The 23,244-nt window shown below is 36.4% G+C and overlaps 1 protein-coding gene and 1 pseudogene across 6 annotated transcripts in view; both read left to right on the top strand.

Annotated features, from left to right (window-relative positions):
• Positions 1 to 22,753, top strand: part of LOC139452614 (inositol hexakisphosphate and diphosphoinositol-pentakisphosphate kinase 2-like) — a 79,179-nt gene extending 56,426 nt beyond the window's left edge. For 4 of the 6 annotated variants that reach the window (XM_071234146.1, XM_071234149.1, XM_071234148.1 and 1 more), the window contains 4 exons: positions 2,978 to 3,079; positions 7,707 to 7,739; positions 18,261 to 18,470; positions 19,913 to 22,753. In XM_071234146.1, the coding sequence (XP_071090247.1) occupies positions 2,978 to 3,079; positions 7,707 to 7,739; positions 18,261 to 18,470; positions 19,913 to 20,124 (557 nt within the window). In that variant the 3' untranslated portion in view covers positions 20,125 to 22,753. Of the gene's footprint in view, positions 1 to 2,977; positions 3,080 to 7,706; positions 7,740 to 15,625; positions 15,653 to 18,260; positions 18,471 to 19,912 lie in introns of all 6 variants that reach the window. The other 2 variants (XM_071234145.1, XM_071234147.1) reach the window with 2 other exon arrangements.
• Positions 8,636 to 12,577, top strand: LOC139452616 (uncharacterized; annotated as a pseudogene).
• Positions 22,754 to 23,244: the final 491 nt, after the last annotated feature.

The following is a 23,244-nucleotide window of genomic DNA, read 5'->3' as shown; positions in this document are numbered from 1 at the left end:
CTATCAGTTCTAAATCAAATCTGTCGGCCTCCATCCTACTTCGAACTCTGATTGACATTAATGTTAATGCATGAACTATCATAAGTTTGATATCATATGCAGCATTACAGCATCATTTTGACCAGTGAACACAAGTAGGTTGTGTGGCTGTCCTGACCCAGTATATGCATTTTGAGGACATTTTGAATAGGCTAATAGAACCATGCTTGTTCACAGTGAGTGGTGTGCATCTTACCAAAGGGTGTACATGATGGACAGAAATAAGGAACTGTATTTCTGCAGTATGAAGAAATTGGCATCGGTACGATGAGTGAAAGTGTCATGAGTATCAGGTATCTAGTCTGCCTGACTGTATAGAAGACTTGATAAATGATTATGTGGAAGTTGAAAGTGTTTTAGCTGACTATTTCGACTATTCAGATGAATATTTGGCCTGTTTTAGGGGGGATAAATAAAGCAGTCCTTGAAAACAGGTTTCTTTCCTTGAAAAGTGCTTGAAATTTGACTTTTATTCTGTATGAATCCTGTTCAGATTCAGTCCTTCAGTGTATCATGCTGCAATAGTGTTCATTTATGCTCACTCAGTTACAGCCTATGCCTGATTAAACATAGCGGAGAGCCATGGTACAGTTGTGAGTTGACTGTTAATGGCTTCCTTTTAGTAACTTAATTAGGAATTAAGATTAAAGTTCCCACATTCATAAATAAATGAAGTCATTTTGGTCTTGACCTGAATCTAATAGGGATTTTGTCTTGGCTCTCATGGTGTGGATTTATGCTCATGCTATCAACCACTGGTTGACCTTGTAAATCCTCATTTGGTCACTCACTTAAACCAGCTTAAACTTCAGGAATGTCATGAATAGCAATTTTTATCTTGAGACTTCTCTAGAACACAAGGTCAAACTTTGCTGAAGCCATGGCATGTTGTAGTTCATTGGTATCCGTTTGCTTAACTTCTGAAGATACCTTGCATGGATGATTTTAAGAAGCTAGAATCGTTAGTCACAGGACTATTCCTAATTCTAATAATATTTTGTTTGGTGTGTCTTATGTAATGTTACATTGGATGTATGTTATTGTTGTGAACTCGTGTGTCTTGAATGGTCAACAATAACAGGTAACTTGTCACACCTTGTCGATCAGTAACACAATTGCTTGGCATCTGTCATCCATTCACTGATATCTAAACATTTTTGGTTTCTATGTGATAATTTAAACAAATATTGATGGCATATATACCAACTTGGATTTTAGAAATTCTCTTATACAAGTCTAGTATATAAACAGTCAAGTTGATCAATAATAAGTAGGTTAAGTTACCATGCCTGAAATTGGCCTGATATAAATATCCAGTACTAGTCAACTAGTGTCTAGTACACATGATTTTCAGTACTAGAGAACATACTATTTAGAAATGTTTCAAGAAGCCAGGAAAAGAAGTCAGTAATGTCCAAATTTGAACAAAATAAAAAATACAAGCTGTCCCTGTTAAAATCTTGGATGATAAATGTCCCACTTTCTGGGTCCATGAACATGCTAATGTTAAAATGTGTATATTGTTAGCTGTAGAACCTCTGTTCATTACCTTTGGGAATGGAATAAGTATTTCCATGCACTGTTGAATAATTAAAATATTTTCTTCTGGAAGAAGGTGATAGTTTGTTATCATGATAATCCTATATTGAGTTATAATGTTAGTAAACTCCCAGTCAGTTAGTTTTCACACGTATTGTTCTGACAAAGTGCATCATTTCATCGCATTTATTGTGGGTAGACTTGTATTCTTTTTCTCTTAATCAAACTAGTTATTTCATGTTGGACTTTATTCGTTTCATTGCATGATAATGACTTTCAGGTTGTCAGCTGTATTCTTTTATTACCACCTCAGTCCTTCACTATATTTTAAGAATTCCTAATCCCCTGGTGTCAGACTGTTTGTTGCTTGCCATGGTGGAAATAGTTTAGCTACCTTTATTGGTAGAATTATCTTATAACCCTCTTTGATTCCCCTGATGTTGTAATGAAATAGTTTTGGCAGTATCAGTCTATGTCATGAAACTTTCAGCTGTCAGTTTTAGGCCTTTTTTTATGCAGTTAGAAATACTTTAAAAGAAAGATATGCTCAAAATGATGGGGAAACATGTCATAGATTTCTGATTAATTTGCTATTGCTTAAACACCTATTGGAATATTATGATGACAGTCTTGATGTGATGAAAATGAAGTTAATTCTTTCCTGATAGGATATTGATAGAATACTGTAGCTAAGTTCAACCATGTTGAGACCCCGATTGATCTGGTGATACTAAATAAATATCTGCAAAAACATAATCTCCCTAGTTACTTCATGCTGTTTTCTTATGATTATCAGCTCAGTAGTCATGATGATAATAGAAAACAGGTAGACATGTGACAATTCACAAAAAGATTTGACAAGACCGCTTCCCTTATTCACACTGATCCATTTGAATATGTAATAGCCATTGAACGCATTCCATTAGAGTGTATTTAAGTTCAAAGAAGGGAGGCCCTTTCCCAGGTTGATTGTACACAATTGTCTATTTGGTTACACAACTGTTAACTTGGTTCCATACTAGTGTAGAAAAGAAAAAAGACACCGCCAGACTGCTCTACCCGGTATATTTTTAAAAAACATGGCCTGAGAACCAATTTTTTTTTTTTTTTTCAAGCCTAATTGACATTTCTTTTTATGCCTGTGTATACATTGACATTGCCAAATACAGAAACCACATATTTAAGTCACTTTTGGTGAGAACCTGAACAGGTACAAAGAACCAGCAGCATTTACACATGTAAGATTCCTCATTCAAATAATCTATCCCTGTGTCCCATCTGTAAGTCTCCCTAGCTTCTACTATAGAACATACTTTAGGTATGATTTGGTTGGTTGCAATATTACAGACCATGAAGTAAAAGCCATAGGCTATTTTTAACACATGTTTATTTCTTGCAGCATATGTACAACGTCACTACAAAACTGTCAACTTACCCCTGTCGTCTCGGCAACATCATTCCTTTTCCAGCCTTTTCTACCTCAGCACTGATGTGTTTAAAGGTAAGCAGATATGTTTGCTATGTTCTAACAGTAACCAGAGGCACGGTATCATGCATTTACTTCAGCTTGCCATATATCTACTCCTTTAATCAGACATAATTTGAATGCTGTTTCATTGTATCATTTTTCATCCTACTCAGTGAATGCCATTGCTTTTTGTACTTTGCATACATGTATCACTTTTACATTAACAAAGCACAGAACTGTCACCGAGGCGAATGCTTTGACAAACCATCTAAAACATGGGGTTTCTTTTTGTTTTTGATTCTGTAGTGTTTATTTTTCACTGTTTTATGACTCTCACATGAACCATATCATTTAGAATATTTAAGTTGTGGATAGTTATGCTTTTTGCATGTATTTTTTTCATGTTTTACATCTCATGATTCAGCTTATGCATCAGTAGGTGTTTAGTTTCCAAATCTGAGGTAAAGAAGATGTGTAGGTCATGTAGAGGAGATATGTTATTTTTTAATACAATCAGAATTAGGGGAGGGGTATGGCATCATACTCTTCTTTCCTATTTTATGTAAATTGTTATTGATGTATATGAGCAGAATTCATGTAATAATAAATAATCCTTTTTGTTTGTGTGTTCCAGATATTGGTATGCATTAACAACACTTTCATTCCTACTCCCTCATATTCCTCTTAATACAAACCCATTTTTGATTTTCTGCCAGATAATCAATAACATGTAATAACAATTCATATGTTTATTATTATAAAACTTAAACTGGTTAATGTGTATTTCTTGTTTGAAAGAGGTAGATAATTCTTCTAAGAGCATATTTACATTCAGTATGTTAAGATTCATCATTTAATAACAGTAACCAGTGTGAGAAACTAATTTTTTAAATTACTAATCATTTAATCATGTTTTGGGAAAACCTCTGAAACCTAAGTCATGTCAGTTATTCTTTTTGAGCATTTTATGTTCACACTATTGGAAAGTAATGTCAGTCTCAAGACCCGAATACCTGGATCAGTCTTAGAAAAGAGCATCCTTAAGTTTCCAGTACTTTTAATGCTAATGATTATGCACTTTCTTCTTGAATTCAATGGACATGTTACCATCAGTGATCTCAATTTTTGATGAAATGTACTATTTGTCATGGTAATTGTCTCAGGTGTTATGGAGTTAAGATCTGCCCAGGGCCCCGTTCCACAAAGCCATCTTAGCGCTAAGGTGATCGTAACTCCCATACTTTAGCACTGGCTTACGATAGTTGTTGCGCTAAGATCGCTTTTGTGGAACGATGCTCTGGTCTTTAAGACAACTGTCCAGCAGAAGTAGTTTCCAACCATTGCCATCACTGTATCTTTATTTAGAGTTTTGCACATCCACGTACAGCTGTCAAAAACCGTGTAGGATTTCGACCAAAAACCTTTGTTATGACCAAGCATTCTGAGACAATATGATTTTATGACCATCATTACAGCTATCCCATCTAGGCTAGATTTAAGAGGACCTGGCTTCACTCATCTAACCTGGATTTAGTACTGAATTGCAGGATAGACATATTTCACTCTTAATCATCAGCTGACAGCTGCGAATGTTGACTATGATTGCTCCACAAAACGCGTATCCTGACAAGTTCTTTAATGCACAACTGAAATTCAGTGACCTATCCATTATCTCAATCTTGATTTGACTGTTCAGATAGACTGAATATGCATATCCTAGATTATACAGTGATGACAATCTTCCACAGATCAATCATATTATAAAGATTTGAGTTTCTGGGAGTATTTTAGAACGTAGTTTTAAGCCATTTGACACCCTTGATGAATTCCTTGATCATTGTTTGATGATGCTATGTCCTGCTGATTCAGGGTAATGGTTGCAACACTTCTAAGAAATACATAATACTGGAAATCTAAGGATGCATACACTAGATATGACATTTCATTTACAGTTTGTCTGCTTCAAAATGTGTGTCAAATGTTACTAATGTCACAATTAATTGTGTTCCCATTCACACTCCTTCAACTGCTTGTTCAAGCTGCTTAATAAACATAATATATATGTTTATTTTGATGGTACATAGTCATTTTTATTTTTCAAGCCACTAGACCTAAAATGATTATTTTATGAAATAAATAGCCATTTAAGAAAGAAATAATATTTATATTTCTACAACAAGAACTGCTCAAAGAGGACTGACAATCATGGAGATTTGTCCAGGATAGGAATCAGCTAGTCATTGAGTTACGGTCAATTCTGAAGAATTGGTTTTCACTTACATGTACTTATTGTAACCATGCTTGATGTTGATTTGTTTTTAGATGTAGAAACATGTTAGTATATGTTAGTTTGTAACTTACAGCATGGAAGCAGAGATATTTGTTATCACAACTGGGTTAACAAGTTGAAGTAGCGTGAACAAAACCTTGTAAATAAATATTTTGCGAAGTCAGGCTCTAGTACTAGTTCAAGTCTTGGAAAAGCAGACCAACATGATGTTTAATGCTTTTCACCCATGATCATCGAAGACAATATACATGTAGGCTAACAATTCTCATGCAAAAAATATCAGTATCCACAACAGAGATCTTTGAATAAACATGCATGGCCATCACACTATTAGTCTCATTAAGATCAGACCTTAGTGTTTGCTACCACTACTCATAGATCTGAGGATATCCCATTACAGCTCACTTCAAAACGACATTTCGCAAACTTTGACAGACCAGTGAAATGATAAACAAGAAGTTGACATTAGCCAATCAGAAAGCAGCTTTCTCTAGCTTTCTGGCACTTGTATCTAACTGGTGACTTCCATTCTAGACTTTGCTTGGAAAACTATTTTCTTAAAATTCTCTATTCCAAATTTCAAAACTGAACAAAGAAAATTCTGGAATGTCTAATTGATGACCCTGTTATATGGTAGTACTTCCTAGCGAGAACTAAGATCTGATTTTAATGAGGTTGTCAACTGCACACTTCCAATATCCATTAGACATGAACAGTATGGGAAACTGCCTAACACAAACTCTTCCCCTGAAAGTTGTATTGTTTCAGTGTGTAGTCAATATTTATTATCATTATGTTAAATTTATTTTTTCATATCAGTTTAATCATTTTGCAGATGACCCAGATATGATGCAATTCTGGCTTGCTTTACAAATCAATGAAATTGGTACCGTTTGTTTATGTTAATGATACATTTTTAGATAGTGTCGCCTCTGTCCCTCAGTAACAAAATTCTAAACTATGCACACAAGAGTGTATTAACTTATATTTTCTTTTCGCTTTTGATATGCATGGACATTTTCAATAATGTGTGCTTTGGTAAACCTGGACCCATTCAAGATATGCTTTGGTTTGAGACTGTCGGTCGGTATTGTTTTGTCAGTGTGTAATGTTGTTGTTTCCCACCGATACCTTACACCTGGAACACTCCCCACCCACTCCTCAACCCATTCCCAGTTCAACAGTCAGAAGTCCCCAAACTACCCTTGTAGTTTTTGACCAACTCGTTCTTTTCTTCAACTAGGCCTATTGTATTTTCATTTAGACCCACTCATTATTTTTATTCTTAAGTGTGTATTTCAGGAAGGCCTTCTGTGTTTTCATTTCATTTGTTTTCATAATCATTTTCTCATAAATAGGTTACCCCTAGAGACTTGAGTAGGGGTGTCACGATTTATTGGTGTATTGATCACAAATTTATACCTGAATATATTGTGCAATAACCAGCCTGATAGCTACTCAGGCTTGTGTTACCATACCTTCTGTCATAAAACTAATTGTTGAATTGATGGCAAGTTTATCGGTCAAGCTTGTAAATCTCAAGCTGGTTGCTAGAAACAGCCTCTTGTTAGCAGTCACAAATAAGTGTTGTGAAACTTACCTGCTGTATCATGACTCAAGTATCATCATATGTTTTTCTAATGTGAGGTAGATGTATCGTGACACCCCCAGTTATAGGGTAGAATGAACCCACATTATCCCTCCTGTTAAATGGGCTTGGAAATGGGTATGATCTGTCTACAATTGCTTCAGGAATATATTATGAACAGTACTTGAATCACAGGTGATAACCAACTGCTAACACAACAAACTGATGCTAACTAATTTGTCTAATAATGGAAACAGCTACTTAGAATGTATTCTTATGATTTGGGGTAACACCAGACATTTCCTTACAAAGGAAGTGTCAACATGATTAATTATCATTTATGCTACAGATGTTATGATGACATAAATAGCAGGGAATTTCTCTTGAATTTAATTGCCTAACTATAGTTATATGCTGATTAACATAATGTATATCCCACACATTGCTAATACCCCTAAAGACACTGAATATTCATCTGTGAAAGCCATATGCTAACACATACAATTGAGTATATCTGAATAGCTTTAAACATGGGCATCAATAATATTCTGATATGTCAACATTATCATAGTGTCAACATCCTCATCCTCATCCTCATCTTCATATTAAACTGTCTCCCATCTGTATTTATGATTACATCCATTGTAAATGTACTCACTACATTGAAAAGCATATGTGATGTTTCTTAACTGATACAATAATTTCATTACTGCAAGTATGCTAATGATTTTCTTGTCTACTCTTTATGTTTTTTGTTAATAATTTGGTTATCTTTCTGTCAGGAGGCTCTTTGCTACTGTGCAGTGTTTTGTCCGGTATCTTTTATTTAACTTTTATCCAGCCCTACTTGGCTATATGCATCAATAGTGCCTAATGTGGGATTACCTAACATTTAACAGGCTTTGTATTTCCAGGTTATATAAAAAAATATGCACTGGGAACTAAATATGCTTCTAAACTGGAAAACTTACAATAACTATCTATGAAATAGCACCATAATACTATGTCATGTTATCAGCACACAAACTGTTCACATTAGACACTGATATGAAATTATTATTTAAATACATGTACTAGGATATTTAGTGTTTAATATTTAGGTGTGTCATTGATTGGACATTTTTGTATCCACATATCGACTCAAAAATATCACGATATATCATTATATTGATTGATAATAAAACTAATTATAAACTATTTTGTTTATGTATATCGATACATAGAATGTACCTATTTAGACCTGCAATTAATCAACTTGATCCATTATATGTGTAAAACTAAATTTCTACTTGCTGATTGTGCTTCTTGTCTATAATTAGTAAAACATATTTTTCTGGCCTAATGAAGGAACATTTCTCTCAAAATCTGTCCCCCAAATCCATTGATTGATAACAAATAAGGTCAGACTCCCAACAGTATTAACAGCATATTTTTGACGATGGTCAATGTGGAAAATTAGGTGTTTGGAGAGATAAATTTGCTAAATAAATTGATTTTATCTTATCCTGACTCATACTTATTGCTTATCTCTCTCTCTTCCGAATAGGTAGTGGAAACTTCCTGTGCTGTTCCCAAAGAACAGAGAAAACCGCTCACCCAAACGCACCCTTATTCCGCTCATGTGCACCGGAACCATGTGACCAAGCCCAGTAACTCATCACTCATCTTCTGTGATATTCTAAGCATCATATCTAACGATTATTTTATATATTTGGCATTAGAATTTTTTTTAATTTGGACTTAAATGCAGCCCCTATCGGCGATTATGAAAACATGTAACCGATGTAAATTACGTGTTTCAGATTCGAACCCTCATCCAACCTGTACCAGCTGCACAGTACAGAACTGCACTGCAGAGAATAGATGCAAATTCTGCGCCCCTTTGGGGAAGGAAGAATTTAGTAATTATCTTTTTGCAGTGCAGAGGAAAAAGATTGATCGGAAACGACTTGAGTCATCACGCTCGTTATCATCCACGGAGACAGCTAAGAGTAAGAAGAGGCGAGAATCTACGCCCTGCCCTTCGTCAGAGGAATTCGTTTGATATTATTCAAATTACTCCCGCTGAATATGATGCAGTACCCCCCGTACTTACTTCCTCGTCTACCAGTGAGAAGTCTAGAGGGTCTAAGAATAAACCTACTGAACGCTTCAGTCAGGCTATCAATCTACAACAACTAGCTAAGGAAAAGAGTACTGCATCATCTACTTTGAAGCCGTCTTCCCCTAGGAGAGAGCATGTTTTTGCAGAGGTTATTACCTCTACAAAACCACGGACTTCATCCGTAGTCACGAAGGGGTTTCAAGAAAATCAGCTGTTTCTTCTAGCCAGAAGAAAGTCTGTGCGTAGACAGTTACGTCCGCACAACCCCAGAGGTTCACGCAGCCCGCATTGTCATTCAATCCGGCTACAAATACATTCGATACAAACCTCAATCCACCACAGACCTTCGCGCAGATACTGGCCTTCTCGCAGCCCAACACAACAATTACGCAATCCTCTACCTTCGCGCTGGGGTTGACCTGCGCGCAGCCTATTAATGAACAAGAGTATACACAGATGCAAGTGTTCACGCAGGCTCCCGCCTTACTACCACTTACACTGCCAACTACCTTCACGCAGACTACCTTTTTTACACAAGGTACTTTACTAACGCCTGCTATTAATACAGATGTGATAGCAAATATCACACAAGTCGTAATGGCTATGCAACAACAAATGTGTAAACAACCTGGCATGCAGTCGACTACCTCTTCACACAATAGCTCGCAGATGTCGCAGCCTTCATTTACGGCTCCGAATTCTAACCCCTCCTATCTTCTGCGAGAGGAAGATGTGTTCGAGCCCCCTCAAAATGAGGACACATCGGGGGAAAATTACCCTTCAATTTATGAGGATCATGAATTAATGGCGTGGATTACAGATAGACTGCCGATATCATCCCGTCAAGAAATTCTTTTCCCACTGATACATACTGTATCAAAGGGGACGATATAGACACACCAACCATCCGACCGATAAAACCAGTCTCCAACATTGCAGAGAATCTTAATGTTTCTTTTGCAAAAGCCACGAATCACAAGGACTTCAACACCGAGCTTTAATTCTAAGAAATTCCCCATGCACGCCATGTTGCAATTTCTTCGCTCACCGGAGATTGATGAAGATTACTCACTCATGTCAGACTCCAAAAGTAAAATCTTATCGCATTGAGGATAAGAAAATTGCACAACTTGATACGACTACAAGACATGCATTCTTTGGACAAGCGATGTCACGCGCTATGAACGAAGCTATGTTCTATGAATTAAAAGAGCCTCAGAACGACTGCGAAAGAATGCTACTTTCAGCTCTCGTCAATCAAAAGAAAAATCAAGAAATTATTTCTGATCATATGAGTTCAGTGTCGGCAGGTTTAACAGTACTACGGCGACAAGGTCTTATAAATAATTCTAATTTGTCAGATACCTATACCAAAGAATTATTAAGACAACCCTGGGAGGCCCCAGCCAGTTTTTAATGGTAACATAAACAAAATCAACAAAGAAGTGCTTCAAGACTCAAAAGTAATCCATACCCAGAGTTGCGCAGTAACTTGTTTAAACAAGCCGGATTACAACAACCACCTATTCGTGGACGCCTCACTTCAAGGCTGGGGAGCTCACTTCAACAGAGAAGTAACAGCAGGCCTATGGTTAGAAACAGAAAAGGTCTACCACATCAATTATCTGGAATGTGAGGCAGTAATCCGTGCATTATTTCACTGGGCCCCACAGTTAAGAAACCAATGTCTGATGAACGGAACAGACAATTCAACTGTGGCATACAATATAAACCTTGACCCTCCTGAAATTGACATGTCAACTTTACAAGCTAGGAGACAATCTGAACTTAACAATAAAGACAAGACATATACCAGCAGTAGCAAATTACTGGCCAGCGAGAACATGGTTTCCAGATCTCGTCGAACTAGCAGGAAATTCACTATTAAAACTTCCAAACTGGCCAAATCTACTGCTACATCCTCACTCCAATCAGGTCCATCCAAGACCAGATCTATACGAACTTCACGTATGGAGCATATCAAGAGCAGTCTCGTTAAAAGAGGATATTCCATGAGAGCAGCTAAGGCAGTCTCCTTGGCACTTTGTAGATCAACGAGGAATCTCTATGACGATAAATGGAAAAGTTTGGACCAGTTTGCAACATCCAAGGGTTTTTCTGCAGCCAAAGCTACTATACTACAAGTAGCAGATTACCTATGTCACTTACGAAGTACAAGGAATCTTAAAGGTTCAACACTGGGCACTTATTTGGCCGCTATCAGTTCTGTACTGACAATGGCTAACGGGATAAAACTTACTAAAGTTCCTGAGCTGATAGCCCTATACTCAGATCCTTCAGACTTGAGGACCAACAGAAAAGATTTAGAGCCCCAGCATGAGACCTAACCACCTAACTAGTGCTACAACACCTAACCAGTGATGCATACAAACCGCTCCAACAGGCCGACTTTGAACACCTGACGCAGAAAACCCTATTTCTTCTGACATTAGCTACGGCAACCAGAATGTCTGAAATCCAAGCGATAGACTTCAATCGCATCACATTTGACAGTGGTAAGAACTCATCAGCGCACCTTGGCTTAAGATGGGACTTTATTGCAAAGAACCAGTTACCAGGCCAACCAGACAGACAATTCCATGTTCTGGCTCTTTCCTCCGTCCTTGGTGCAGAGGATACAGAGGATTTATAACTATGCCCAGTCAGAGCCTTAAGATTATACCTACAAAAGTCTAAACCTAGAAGACAAGGTTTTAAGAGACTATTTATTCCTTTATTAAGGAATACACACACAGAGGTATCCAGAACAACTATCTCATTTTGGATGAGAGCTGTTTATCTCAGAGCATACAGAGCAGTGGGATTGGACCCCCATTCAGCCTCCAACCCTCACGAAGTAAGAGCCTTAGCCTCAACTTTGGCACTTCACTGCAACTGCTCCATAACAACTATTATGGAAGGCTGTTTCTGGAAATCAGATACAGTTTTGGCCAATCACTACCTCAGAGACCTTGCTACAGAAGACTTAGCTGGTATTCAGCAATTCAGACACAAAACAACACAACACAACAACTCACGAATCCTACCAGACGACATTAGAAGATCACACTCACCCAGTATCACGTAGACTTGATGACGTCAGGTTACTGTTCCATGATTGTGTTAAGATTATTGCTCTTTTCTTAACACTTTAATCATTTAAGGTGAACAAGATTTTAATCTTAGAAACCTTATAAATCCACAATTCTATATGATTTACTTCCATTTTGCTGCTCACAAAAAAGGAAGGTGGTCCCCAATAAAGAATTTACACAGAAGATTAACAAAGTTCCTATGGGGTTTATAGAACAGATCGACGTTAATCACACATACAGGTGGAACCCACCACCTACTGTGAGATTCAAGCAATGAGTATGAGTCAGGATAAGATAAAATATGTATTTTTTAGAGTAAAAATATCATTTATACTTATCCTGACTCATACAAATGAGTACCCCCCCCCGGCCTTCCCCTCTTTCCACTGTTGTGTTCCGACCATTAAGTAGGAAATAAGAGAGAGTGATGAGTTACTGGGCTTGGTCACATGGTTCCGGTGCGCATGTGCGGAATAAGGGTGCGTTTGGGTGAGCTGTTTTCTCTGTTCTTTGGGAACAGCACAGGAAGTTTCCACTACCTATTCGGAAGAGAGAAAGATAAGCAATAAGTATGAGTCAGGATAAGTATAAATGATATTTTTACTCTAAAAAATACATTTTTGGGGGTCCCTAAATTCTTCTAGTATCTTAACATGTAGAGCAAATTTGTAGAAATGAGACAATAGTTGTTTTCATGTAGATGTAGAGAAAAGAGGCATATATGTTATGGAGAGGTGAGTTTAAAGGGGCCAAGAGCAGGCTTACTTAACCAAACTCGCAGAATGGATTAACACAGTGTTCACTGTTATGAAAAACTGCATAAATCTAAGTTACCTTACTTGAAGTATTCGCAATCTTAAATAAAACAGAATATTCCAATTGATTTGACATGAACTCACCAATATGGTCACAGCCTCCACTCAATGAGCAATAGTTACAGACATACTGGAAATCTTGAAATTAATGCAAGACTGAATAAAGTGCAAAAAAGTGCGAATGGTCTTTGCTCACATTAATTGAGCTTTGCATTTATGTCCCAGAAATGACTGTTGATAAGACGGCCTCACTGCACACTTTGAATAGTGGAAACACCAATTTGAATACAAACACTTAAAACTATCTATTTCCACATCACAGTTTATTGAGCAAAAGTTGTGACTAGTATAGAACAATATATTATTTCAAACACTAAAAATTACATAATGGACATCCGGTGAGTTATCACTACTGGGGTCAAGAGTTCTACTCACTCATTTCAAACTAGGCATCATTGAGTACTACAGCAAGTCCAGACAGACGCAAACCATGCAACACAGTATTTTTGTTCTCTGGGACTGCATCAAAGGTCAATACGACCCAGTGCGTATAGATAGGCCTCATCACACTTATCCTCAGATCTGTACCCTCTTGCCATCTGCTTTCAAGTTTGTTGACACCTTCTCCACGTCCAGAATAAACATTTAAATAACTTAATTAATTTTAAGTGTTGTTTTTAAGAAGACACTATTGTTTTATACTCAGCGCTAAAAAAGCAGATCTAATTGCTGTTTAATTGGATTAAGGTAAGGTTGGATTATTGGGGCTGGGGGAAGTCACATCCCGCATTTTGGGGTAGGGCCCAGTAGTAGCATTTATTTGGAGACGCATTAATTTCAAGATTTACAGTATTAAAATTGTATGCAGATCAGATCAAGTAAAGATCAGCCTGATTTTCAGAGAGAATAGCAACTCAAAAGCATGAACAAGGAAGTTAGCCTGATTTCTTAACTATAGTGTCTGCTATGTAAGTACTCAAATCCTATTTTCCACAGGCTTATTAAGTACTAGTTTACTGTTGGGCTCAGCAAGCACGCCCGATCTCATGACCTATCAACTCAACAATGATGGTGGTATGTCTCACATGGTGCTGTTTGTTATAGTTTGGCTTAGCTTTTCTTGCCTTAGTTTTCACAACTTACTGACTTTCACAGTCCTACTGCTCTCTTGTTTAATTTTGAAATAATGAAATATTAATCTATTCAATCTAAAAACACATTTCCATTTTTTAGACTCATGATAGCAATGCGAGGTGCAACATAAGAATCATGACAACTGAGCCATTTGAGTTTTTAGCTCACATGTCAGAGAGTCAAGTGAGCTCATGTCGTAGTCTGTCCGTCATCCGTCATGCTTCATTCATCATCTGTCGTAAACATCTTCTCCACAGAAACCACAGGACCAATGACACTGAAACTTGACACTCCAATTTGTTCAAGATGTTTGAATCAGATTTTCAATATCGCCACTACAGCAGCAATATGGAAAACCATTTATGTTTCTAAATGTCATGAAATTTGGTATATGTGTAGTTGGTAGTGAGTGAGTGAGTATGGTTTTACGCCGCTTTTAGCAATATTCCAGCAATATCACGGCGGGGGACACCAGAAATGGGCTTCACACATTGTACCCATGTCGGGAATGGAACCCGGGTCTTCTGTGTGATGAGCGAACGCTTTAACCACTAGGCTACCCGACCGCCCCTTAGTGGTTGGTAGTGGGGTTGAACACATTTTGTTTTTCATTTTTCTATATTTTGACCTTTATTTGACCTTTGCACTTGACCATGCTCTTAAGTTCTCCCCAAGTGCATTTTTTTTTCATTGTAAACATCATTTCTTCAGAAGCTGATGCAACTTAAAATTCATATTCTTTGTTCCCATGAATGATAACACCTGAATTTGTGAAAGAGGTTCAAATCCAATTTTATATATGGTTGACATGGCAACTCAGTTAAATAACTTTAACCATTGTGTATAACAAAAATGTTTCACAAAAGTAATTTGTATATTCATTCTTGCTCATTTAGAAACTTTTTGAATTTATTTCATTTTTGTTTTTCCTGTGCTCATGGGCTTCACCAAAGTGGAGACCTGTATCACTTTGGGTTTTCCACCCACATCAAGCTGACAAGGCGTGATATAACTGGAATACTGTTGAAAGCTGCGTTAAACCCAACTCACTCACTCATATTTGTCGATACTTTTGTCCACAATTTTTATGCAGAAAATATTTGAGTAGCAATACTGACAGCCACGTCCTTGTTATTCTGTTTTGGTTGATATTTTATGCTGTTGACAGTTTGTCCAGGTGAGCCACAGTGCCGTGCACTAGTTTTGAACCAGTCTTTCGACATTGCTTTATATACAAAAGAGGAGACATGTTTCCTTGAAATTTTATTTTTCTCAAGCTTCCAAAGATGACAAATGATTTGGAATAAGTAAAATGGTTTCCCAAAATTTGTCAAACTTCATTTCGATAAAACTTTTGTGACGTCAAAATGATGCAAAGAGTTCAGTTTGAAATACCGTGCAAGAACAGTGTATATTCTGCCCATTGATGTCAAGATTGCAGTAGGACTATCATGTTTCTCTATTAACATGTTTAATTATCACTCACCTCTCCCCTTTGTTCATCTTCATATTGGTTTATTTTGCATAGTTATCATTTCTTTCCCCTCATAAAGCATCCAAAAGGAGCACATTGGTTACAGGTCTGTATGTCACTGCAATGTCCAAGTAGATATGCGGTTAAGGTGGTTATACTGACTGTTAGTGTCCTGTTGTGTCATGCATCATGTTGCAGAGGGACATGTTTAATTGCAGCATTGAGATGACAAACAGTAAACAAAAAATGAAAACATAGTAACGCTGTGGTTTGATAAACCAGTGTTAAATAAATCATTGAAATCGGTGTTAAAATTTGATCTGGCATTTTGCTTACATTATTGTGTTACATGTGTTAACATTTGTTTTTATGAATTTCTTACGTCCTTCCCATTCTGAAGTGTTTTTGGCCCCAAATATATGGATTTATCAAGATCTTAATGAAAAACATAAAGATTTTGGGTTTTTTTAGGTATTAGTGTCAACCTTGAAATTGATACCACCATATAAAAGTTAAGAAATGAAGACATTCTTTAATTTGTGTAAATTGTCTTATCAGACCATAAGGAATTTGAACTTATCGATCACTGGCATCAGATCTAGATAACATAATTTGGTTTTGCTAGATGTTGAATTCAGCAAATAACAAACATTGTATATTATAGGCTTTATGTTAAGAAATTTGCACACGTTTGATAAATTATCTGGTCTAAGGAAGCATCTTATGTTATTATTATTATTTAATGTATGATCTATCCCAGTCAATGCTGTGCTTCATTGACAAATGTTTTTGTCATGAAATAATGCATGTTGAGGTATATGAGATACCCAGCTGTGGGTGATAATTCTTGCATCATTATTGATAAAGATGAGGCCATGCCACTCTCTATGATAATACTCCTACCAAATACCAAATATGCTGGTACAGCTACTTGGTATCATGGGACAGCTATCCTTTTTGTAGAACATACACCATATAAGATATGACCAAGTATGGTAAATACAGGGGGTAATACATGTGTGTCTTTATGATTTGTCAATGAGTAATGCAGATTACATCAAATCAAATAACTATATTAGAATGACTGGTTTTGGGGAGTTTTACATGAAGCATGACATCAATAGCACGATGAGAAAAGATGTGTAGTATTCTTTGTTGTTTTGTATTGTGTATTTTTTGTATGTGCATGATTATTTGATATTGTTTAGAAGATGGTTTTATTGTTGTCAATAGTTTCTCTTGTATAATCCTTTTTAGGGGATGGGACAAATTGATTTTAAAAAAAAATCATCAAGAAGTAGAATGTCTTAGGAAAGCATGATTTAAACAAATTAATAATTAACAAAGTTGTACATGAATCATAGTTTCATAGTTTAATGTGCAGTTCATTTTGTAATTACATGTATTAGAACCATGTTAGGTTTAAGTAAATGCAAGAAGATTTAGGAAAAGCTAATGGTATAAAATAGGGTGAAGTCAGCTACCCCGGGTACTAGCATTTCACGAGGAGTGATGATCTGATTATATACAGTCAAACACCATTGTGTCAAACTTTAAGTTGTCTTATAGGGAAAGCTTAGTCCCTGCGTATTCCTTCATTTTGTATCATTCTCTCATTTTTCGGTTGTGTCGAACTTTGGATAATTCAAATTTTTTATTTACGAAAGTCCTTTTTAATTTAGAGACATCAGTGTTTGACTGTATATGTGGTTTGGTAGAGCAAAGGGCTCATTAAGTTCCATCCACATGCTTTGCTTATGTTTAAAGTATGTACTATACATACAAACTGTTTCTGTTTCTGTTCTTATGTTGGTGTTTCATTATATTTGACAGTGTTTCAAGCTGAGATGCTTTCTTGCTTGAGTTCCATTATAGCTGGATTTCGGATCTGTATGAACATGTAAAATGCTTTTGGTGTTGCTGTGAAGATAACATAATAGACATTATACAATTACTTCAGATAAGTTACAGTCATATTTCATTTGATAATTATTCTATAATGGAAACTAAGAATTTCAAATGTTATCTTAAATTTATTGTATGTGAAAATTGCCTGATAAATCCATATATTAGGGACTGCACCCTTCAACGGTGTTTTGTGTATTTATACCACACCTAGATAATTATGTTCCACTCCTCACAAAAAGTTCAATCCTCCCCTATCCACAAATATCCTCTGTTGTCCTCTTGTATAATGCATGCATGGTTAGATGTTAACCTATAGGAACTATTCATTGTTAATTTCAAGTTCGCATTTTTAATTGATTTGTTTTTTGTCTCAATTATTTTGTTTAAATGTTCTAAAATTGCATCAATTGTCTCCTCTAGTTGTCTCTAAATGCTTGTCTCTAATTTATATCCAAGATAATCTATTTCACTTTTGAGTTTGTTATAAACATCTGAACATTTATTTCTTTGTGGCTATTTTAATGATATTGGGAAGAACCTTTCATTCTTCGGTAATTATTATTCTGTTACAGAAACAATTACAACATAGTGGTCCTAGTACTTTGACTATTGAACAGAGATTTGCACAACTCAGCCAGGCCTTTTTCAATACTACTAGTCATGGACCTAGATGCAAATTAAGCAGAGCATCTATCAGTATGCACTTTTTTCAAAACTGAGTTGATTTTTCAAAATTCTAGGTCAAAGTACTGAGGCCTAAACTATCAATTCTTTATAAATAATCAGCACACATTGTTTCTTTGTAGCTTTTGGTGGATTTGGAATGGTTCCATCTCTACGGCCACTGGAGACTCTACACAACAACCTAACTTTCAAGGACATGGATGACTTTCTGGGTATCGCAACCAACACCAAGTTTGTGACCCCGATTGCATCACCGCCATACAGCATGGTCGGCCCCCAATCCACCCACCCCGCTGTCACCGCCTCTGGCTTGCCCCTCAATGTCTCTAGAGGTTCGTGCATGCACCATTAATATTACCAGTGGCACTAATAGTCAGCCTGGTTTCTCCAATACACTAGCACCTCAAGACTTACTCTCAGATCTTTTTCTTTGACAACATTCAATGGCTTTCATTGTCAAGGAACTGAGGATGGATCTTATTCTGCTTAAGCTCAATATGCATTGCTTGACGGAAAAAGGGAGGTGGGGTAGCCTAGTGTTTAAAGCGTTCGCTCATCAAGCCAAAGGTCAGATTTGATTCTCCACATCAGGTAAAATGTGTGAATGACATTCTTGGTGTACCCCTGCTGTGCTAGTGCTGAAATGTTGCTGAAGGTTGTGTGAAACAATACTGACTCAGTTGTAGGCAAATTTCAGGTTGTTCTTGGGCAAGTTGGTATGATTGATGTGACAGGTGTAGTGTGTGATGTTTGATTGATGCATGTGGTACCCGAGAACAAAGACAATGATTTTGCTGTATAATTTGTATAAAAAGTTAACTTTTGACCAAATATTTAAAGATGTAGCAAGATTTCCACAGTTGTTTAGTAAGGTTTTCACAGAAATGAAGTTCATTTTGCGATCATATCAGTGGCATGATCTGGGAGGCTTAGGCGATGAAAAAAACCTACTCACATCTCTTAAAAAATGTGTCTGTGCCAGACATGTACCATTTGATTGAAATCACGACTAATTGTGTATGTTGGTGTCAAGTCATTTGCATTATGCAAATTTCACCCTGTACAATTATGTAATATCATGAGTTAACATCACGAGTGAGATCCAGATAAAACACTAACTCCAATAATATATCTTATAATTAATAAGTGACAATTAACCTGAAGTTACCCCCTCCCAGACTGTTATAAAAAAACACAGATATCTTCATCTACATTTCTTCATTTCATTTCAGATGATCACTTTGTTTCTTGTTGAAAAGTGAGAGTTTTTATCAGTAGTTAGAAAATTGAGGCATGGCTGGCTATGTTTCTTCACATGTTTGTGGAAGTAATAAAATAAACCCAACATCTGCAGTGTTTTCTCTGTGTAAATGTTTGGTCAGTGCGATGAGTGATGTGAACTATTTCATATGCAGTATTATCAGTGAACAGTTTTACCCTAGAACCATCATGGATATGATATAATCATGACTTGGTGTTAAATTTGACATGATATCTAAAATGTGTTCACAAGATGAGTATCGTACACACATTAGACAAGCAAAGACAGTGCACCAAATAAATTGAGATCAATGCATTGTATCATTACTCAAGAATCCTATTATGGACCTCTGTGTGGTTACATGCTTGTTCCTGACATTTGACATTACGTTTCCATCTGAATTTAGGGAATCAAAATCAGTTTGTCCTGTTAAAATATTCTTAGATTGTTATCATATTTAACTATGTTACTAACAGCTTACTGACATTGCCCAAATTGCCAATGTTATTTCAGTGGGACACAGTCTCCCTTCTTCCAGCAACTCCTCCGGTGGTCCGTCATCCCCGACAACAATGTCAACACCAGTTGACATTATGCAGAAGCTGAAGATGTACATTGACAGTCAGACAGAGAGCTTGAGAATTGAAGCCGAAGCTGCCAAGGCTGCTGCTGCCGCATCACAAAATAAGAAAGAAGACGTCAAAGATGACCCTGAGAATATGTAGAAATTTAAATGACAATAATGTCTCCATGACAGCACATTATTTGTGACAAAGAACTGTGCAATGCTTTGGAACATGTTGAATCCAAGTAAGATCGTAAGTTATACATCAAAGCAGGAAGCATTTCCTGTTTCGCATGAAAAAATGAGAAGTGTTACTGTTTGCATGAAGCAAGAACTCTGTCACCTGCCTACAGACTTATTGTTGGTGAATCAGTGCTGAATATACTTTCCCTTTATCTACTAGTACACATACCTCAAGGAATATTGATCTCAATGCTGACACTGATAATGTTTTCCCTATAGCAAAACCACATAGCTGTAGTTTTTATGGAATAAATGGTTGGGTATTATTGACTATTTGTATCCAAGAAAACATCTTGAAGATGCTGGTTATACTGGAGAAGAAACTTTGTTTACCAGAATTTAAGGACATGGTGTTAAAGGTTTAATATCTATGTCATAATGACTATATGATTTATTGTACCAATTGAGAAATATTCTTACTTGAAGAAGTTAATCAACAGTTACATCCATTGCATAATTATCAAATCATCCTTGAGACGAATAGACATCAATTTGTGGTCACTACTACTATATATGGCGTAGTAGGTTAGATTCTAGTGTGAAAGATGACTGTCACAAGTGTCAGTTTGCAGAGTGATCTCTATCCCCAACCTCACCATACTATATTAAGTTGCATAATAGTTCACCATGCTTACTACAGTACTCAGGGCCAACACATGTAAATATTGTTATCCACACTGTGGATTTCATCATATTGATGAAATCCATGTAGAATTAATTTTGTATATAGTAGTAATGAGATGTATGATTATTGTGATGATTATTTGTGTGTGTGATATAGAGTGCACATGCAAAATGGAATGTGTTTAAATCGAGGGGAAATTACTTATGTGAAGGTATAAGAGTCAGTGTACATTCATTCTGGAATAAATCGGTTTTATTGTTCAAGGGGGCTTATGAGGGATATCCTGCAATAGGGCAGCAGTCAGGGTGACCTCTAATATATTTAAAGCCTCTTTTCTTGTGTACACAGGGACGCAACTTAATTTAAGACATCTACTAGCTACTAAGTGGTGATAACATATTCTGACACCCAGTAGAAAGCCTGCAGTTCTTCTATCCCTCGGGATACTTTAGACATTTGGCAGACTTAGGCAAGCTGGCTCGTGTCAAGTTCGCACCCCTGATACAATGTTATCCTAATATCTGTTACTTGATAAATACAAGTGCACTTTGTATCAAGTATGTCAACGGCTTGTCTATTATGAAATTCTTTGCCTGAAGGATTGCAAGTCAGCAATGGTCAGTGGACCGAATTTTACAAGCACCTTTTCAAATTGGATTATGCTATATAGAGGTCCCCTTAAAAACTTAGATCAATAGCAATCAAACAATTCCTGATTGTACATTTTTTAGTGTACAGAATACAAATATATGCCGTGACTTTGTGCAAAGAGTCCATGAAATTTGCAGTGCAAAGAGCTACCGGTATGTCTCAGTGTTGTGTCGTCAGCTTTGTGATCAACCTAGCATGTCAACATGTTTTACAAACATGTCTCCATATATCGTCAGCCATTATGTCATTTCTCAGTAAATGTCTCAAGCTTATTCAGACATATCTTGAACCAGATGTGGTGTTGACAGCAGCCACTGAATGACATATTTTACCAATTACTATGGTGAGGTCTTTTGTTTGATCTCATTTCATTCGCATTGCGATTATGCAACAACCCCGGTACCAACAGTATGAGACTTTGTTTGCATGAAGAATTACATTTATACTGATATTGTAAATGAATTGCTCTTTGTGATTGCCATGATAAGAATTACCGGTAGTGTGTACATATGACTTATTTTTGCACAGGATATTTTTGTGAGAGTGAAAAGCACAAGATGTACAAAGTGTATGAAGGTTGTTTTTGTTTGTTTGTATATAATGGTTATGAGAGTGCATATTGTTCATGATTTCATGGATGCGCTACATCCTGTCTAATGTTGATTCAGACCACCGAATGTGTATTAAATTCTTACCCATATGTCTGCGTTGAATTGAATCAATTTAAGAGACTTTACATTACTATTGTGCAAGAAGTTTGAATCAAATGATTTATGCTGACGTTTACTTATTCAGAAATATATTACAAGACTTTACATCTTAGATATTATTCAGAATACCTGTTTATTGTGAGATGTATTTGACCTTATGAGTAGACTTGGTATCTTCATGTCTGCAATAATGAACTGTTTACTGAATGATTTATGATTTACCAACTTCATTATTGATCTTCAGCAACCCATGCTTGTCGTAAGAGGCAACTAATGGGATAGGGTGGTCAAACTCACTGTCTTAGTTGATGCATGTCATCGTAACCCAATTGTTGAGACTGATGATCATGTGGTCAATCACTGAATTGTCTGCTCCACGCCTGTACACACCCTTCAAAATATATAGTTCTTCATTTATTGAAAATTATGAACCTGGTGATGTGAAATATTTTCTTTGTGATGTTCTGCCTGAAATGTTTACCACAATTGTACCACATGTGTATTCATCAAGCTCAATTCTGGAAGAAAATGAAAATCTAAACATGGAAAGTCCATGTATTCTCATAATACTTTCCAGTGATGTGTTATTTAGTTATTTTTCATTCCCTTGTTCCAGTGTAATCCCTCCCATGTTTGGTACATTAATATATTGTTTCCTTTTTGATATTGTGTTCAGCTCTTTTATGTTCTTTTACTTTGTTATATCCGTATCATTGGCCAGGTTTGTATTTTATTGATTTTTGAACAGCTTTTCAGTTTTCAGGCTGTTTGGAAGGATTGTCTTTGACAGATCAATACCACTTTTAAACATACAACATTGAAATCGGGGAACTGTTGATTTACAGATTACATCTTCTTAAATATTTTAATGCAAAGTTTGTGTTTGACTGCTAGTACCCACAAGTGATTCATTGATTTGCATTGAAATGATAAAGAAGTTCAAATCCACAAGTCTATCTTCATTGTTATTACAGCTTCTGTGCCACTTAAAAGATAAGATATAACCAGTCTGTGCTAAGCACTTTTGAGTCTACTATCCTGAACAAGGCTC

The sequence above is a fragment of the Haliotis cracherodii genome, unplaced genomic scaffold, assembly GCF_022045235.1.
Source record: "Haliotis cracherodii isolate W230 unplaced genomic scaffold, xgHalCrac1.p SCAF_9, whole genome shotgun sequence".
NCBI lineage: Eukaryota > Metazoa > Mollusca > Gastropoda > Lepetellida > Haliotidae > Haliotis > Haliotis cracherodii.
This window is presented reverse-complemented; position numbering and strand designations above follow the sequence as displayed.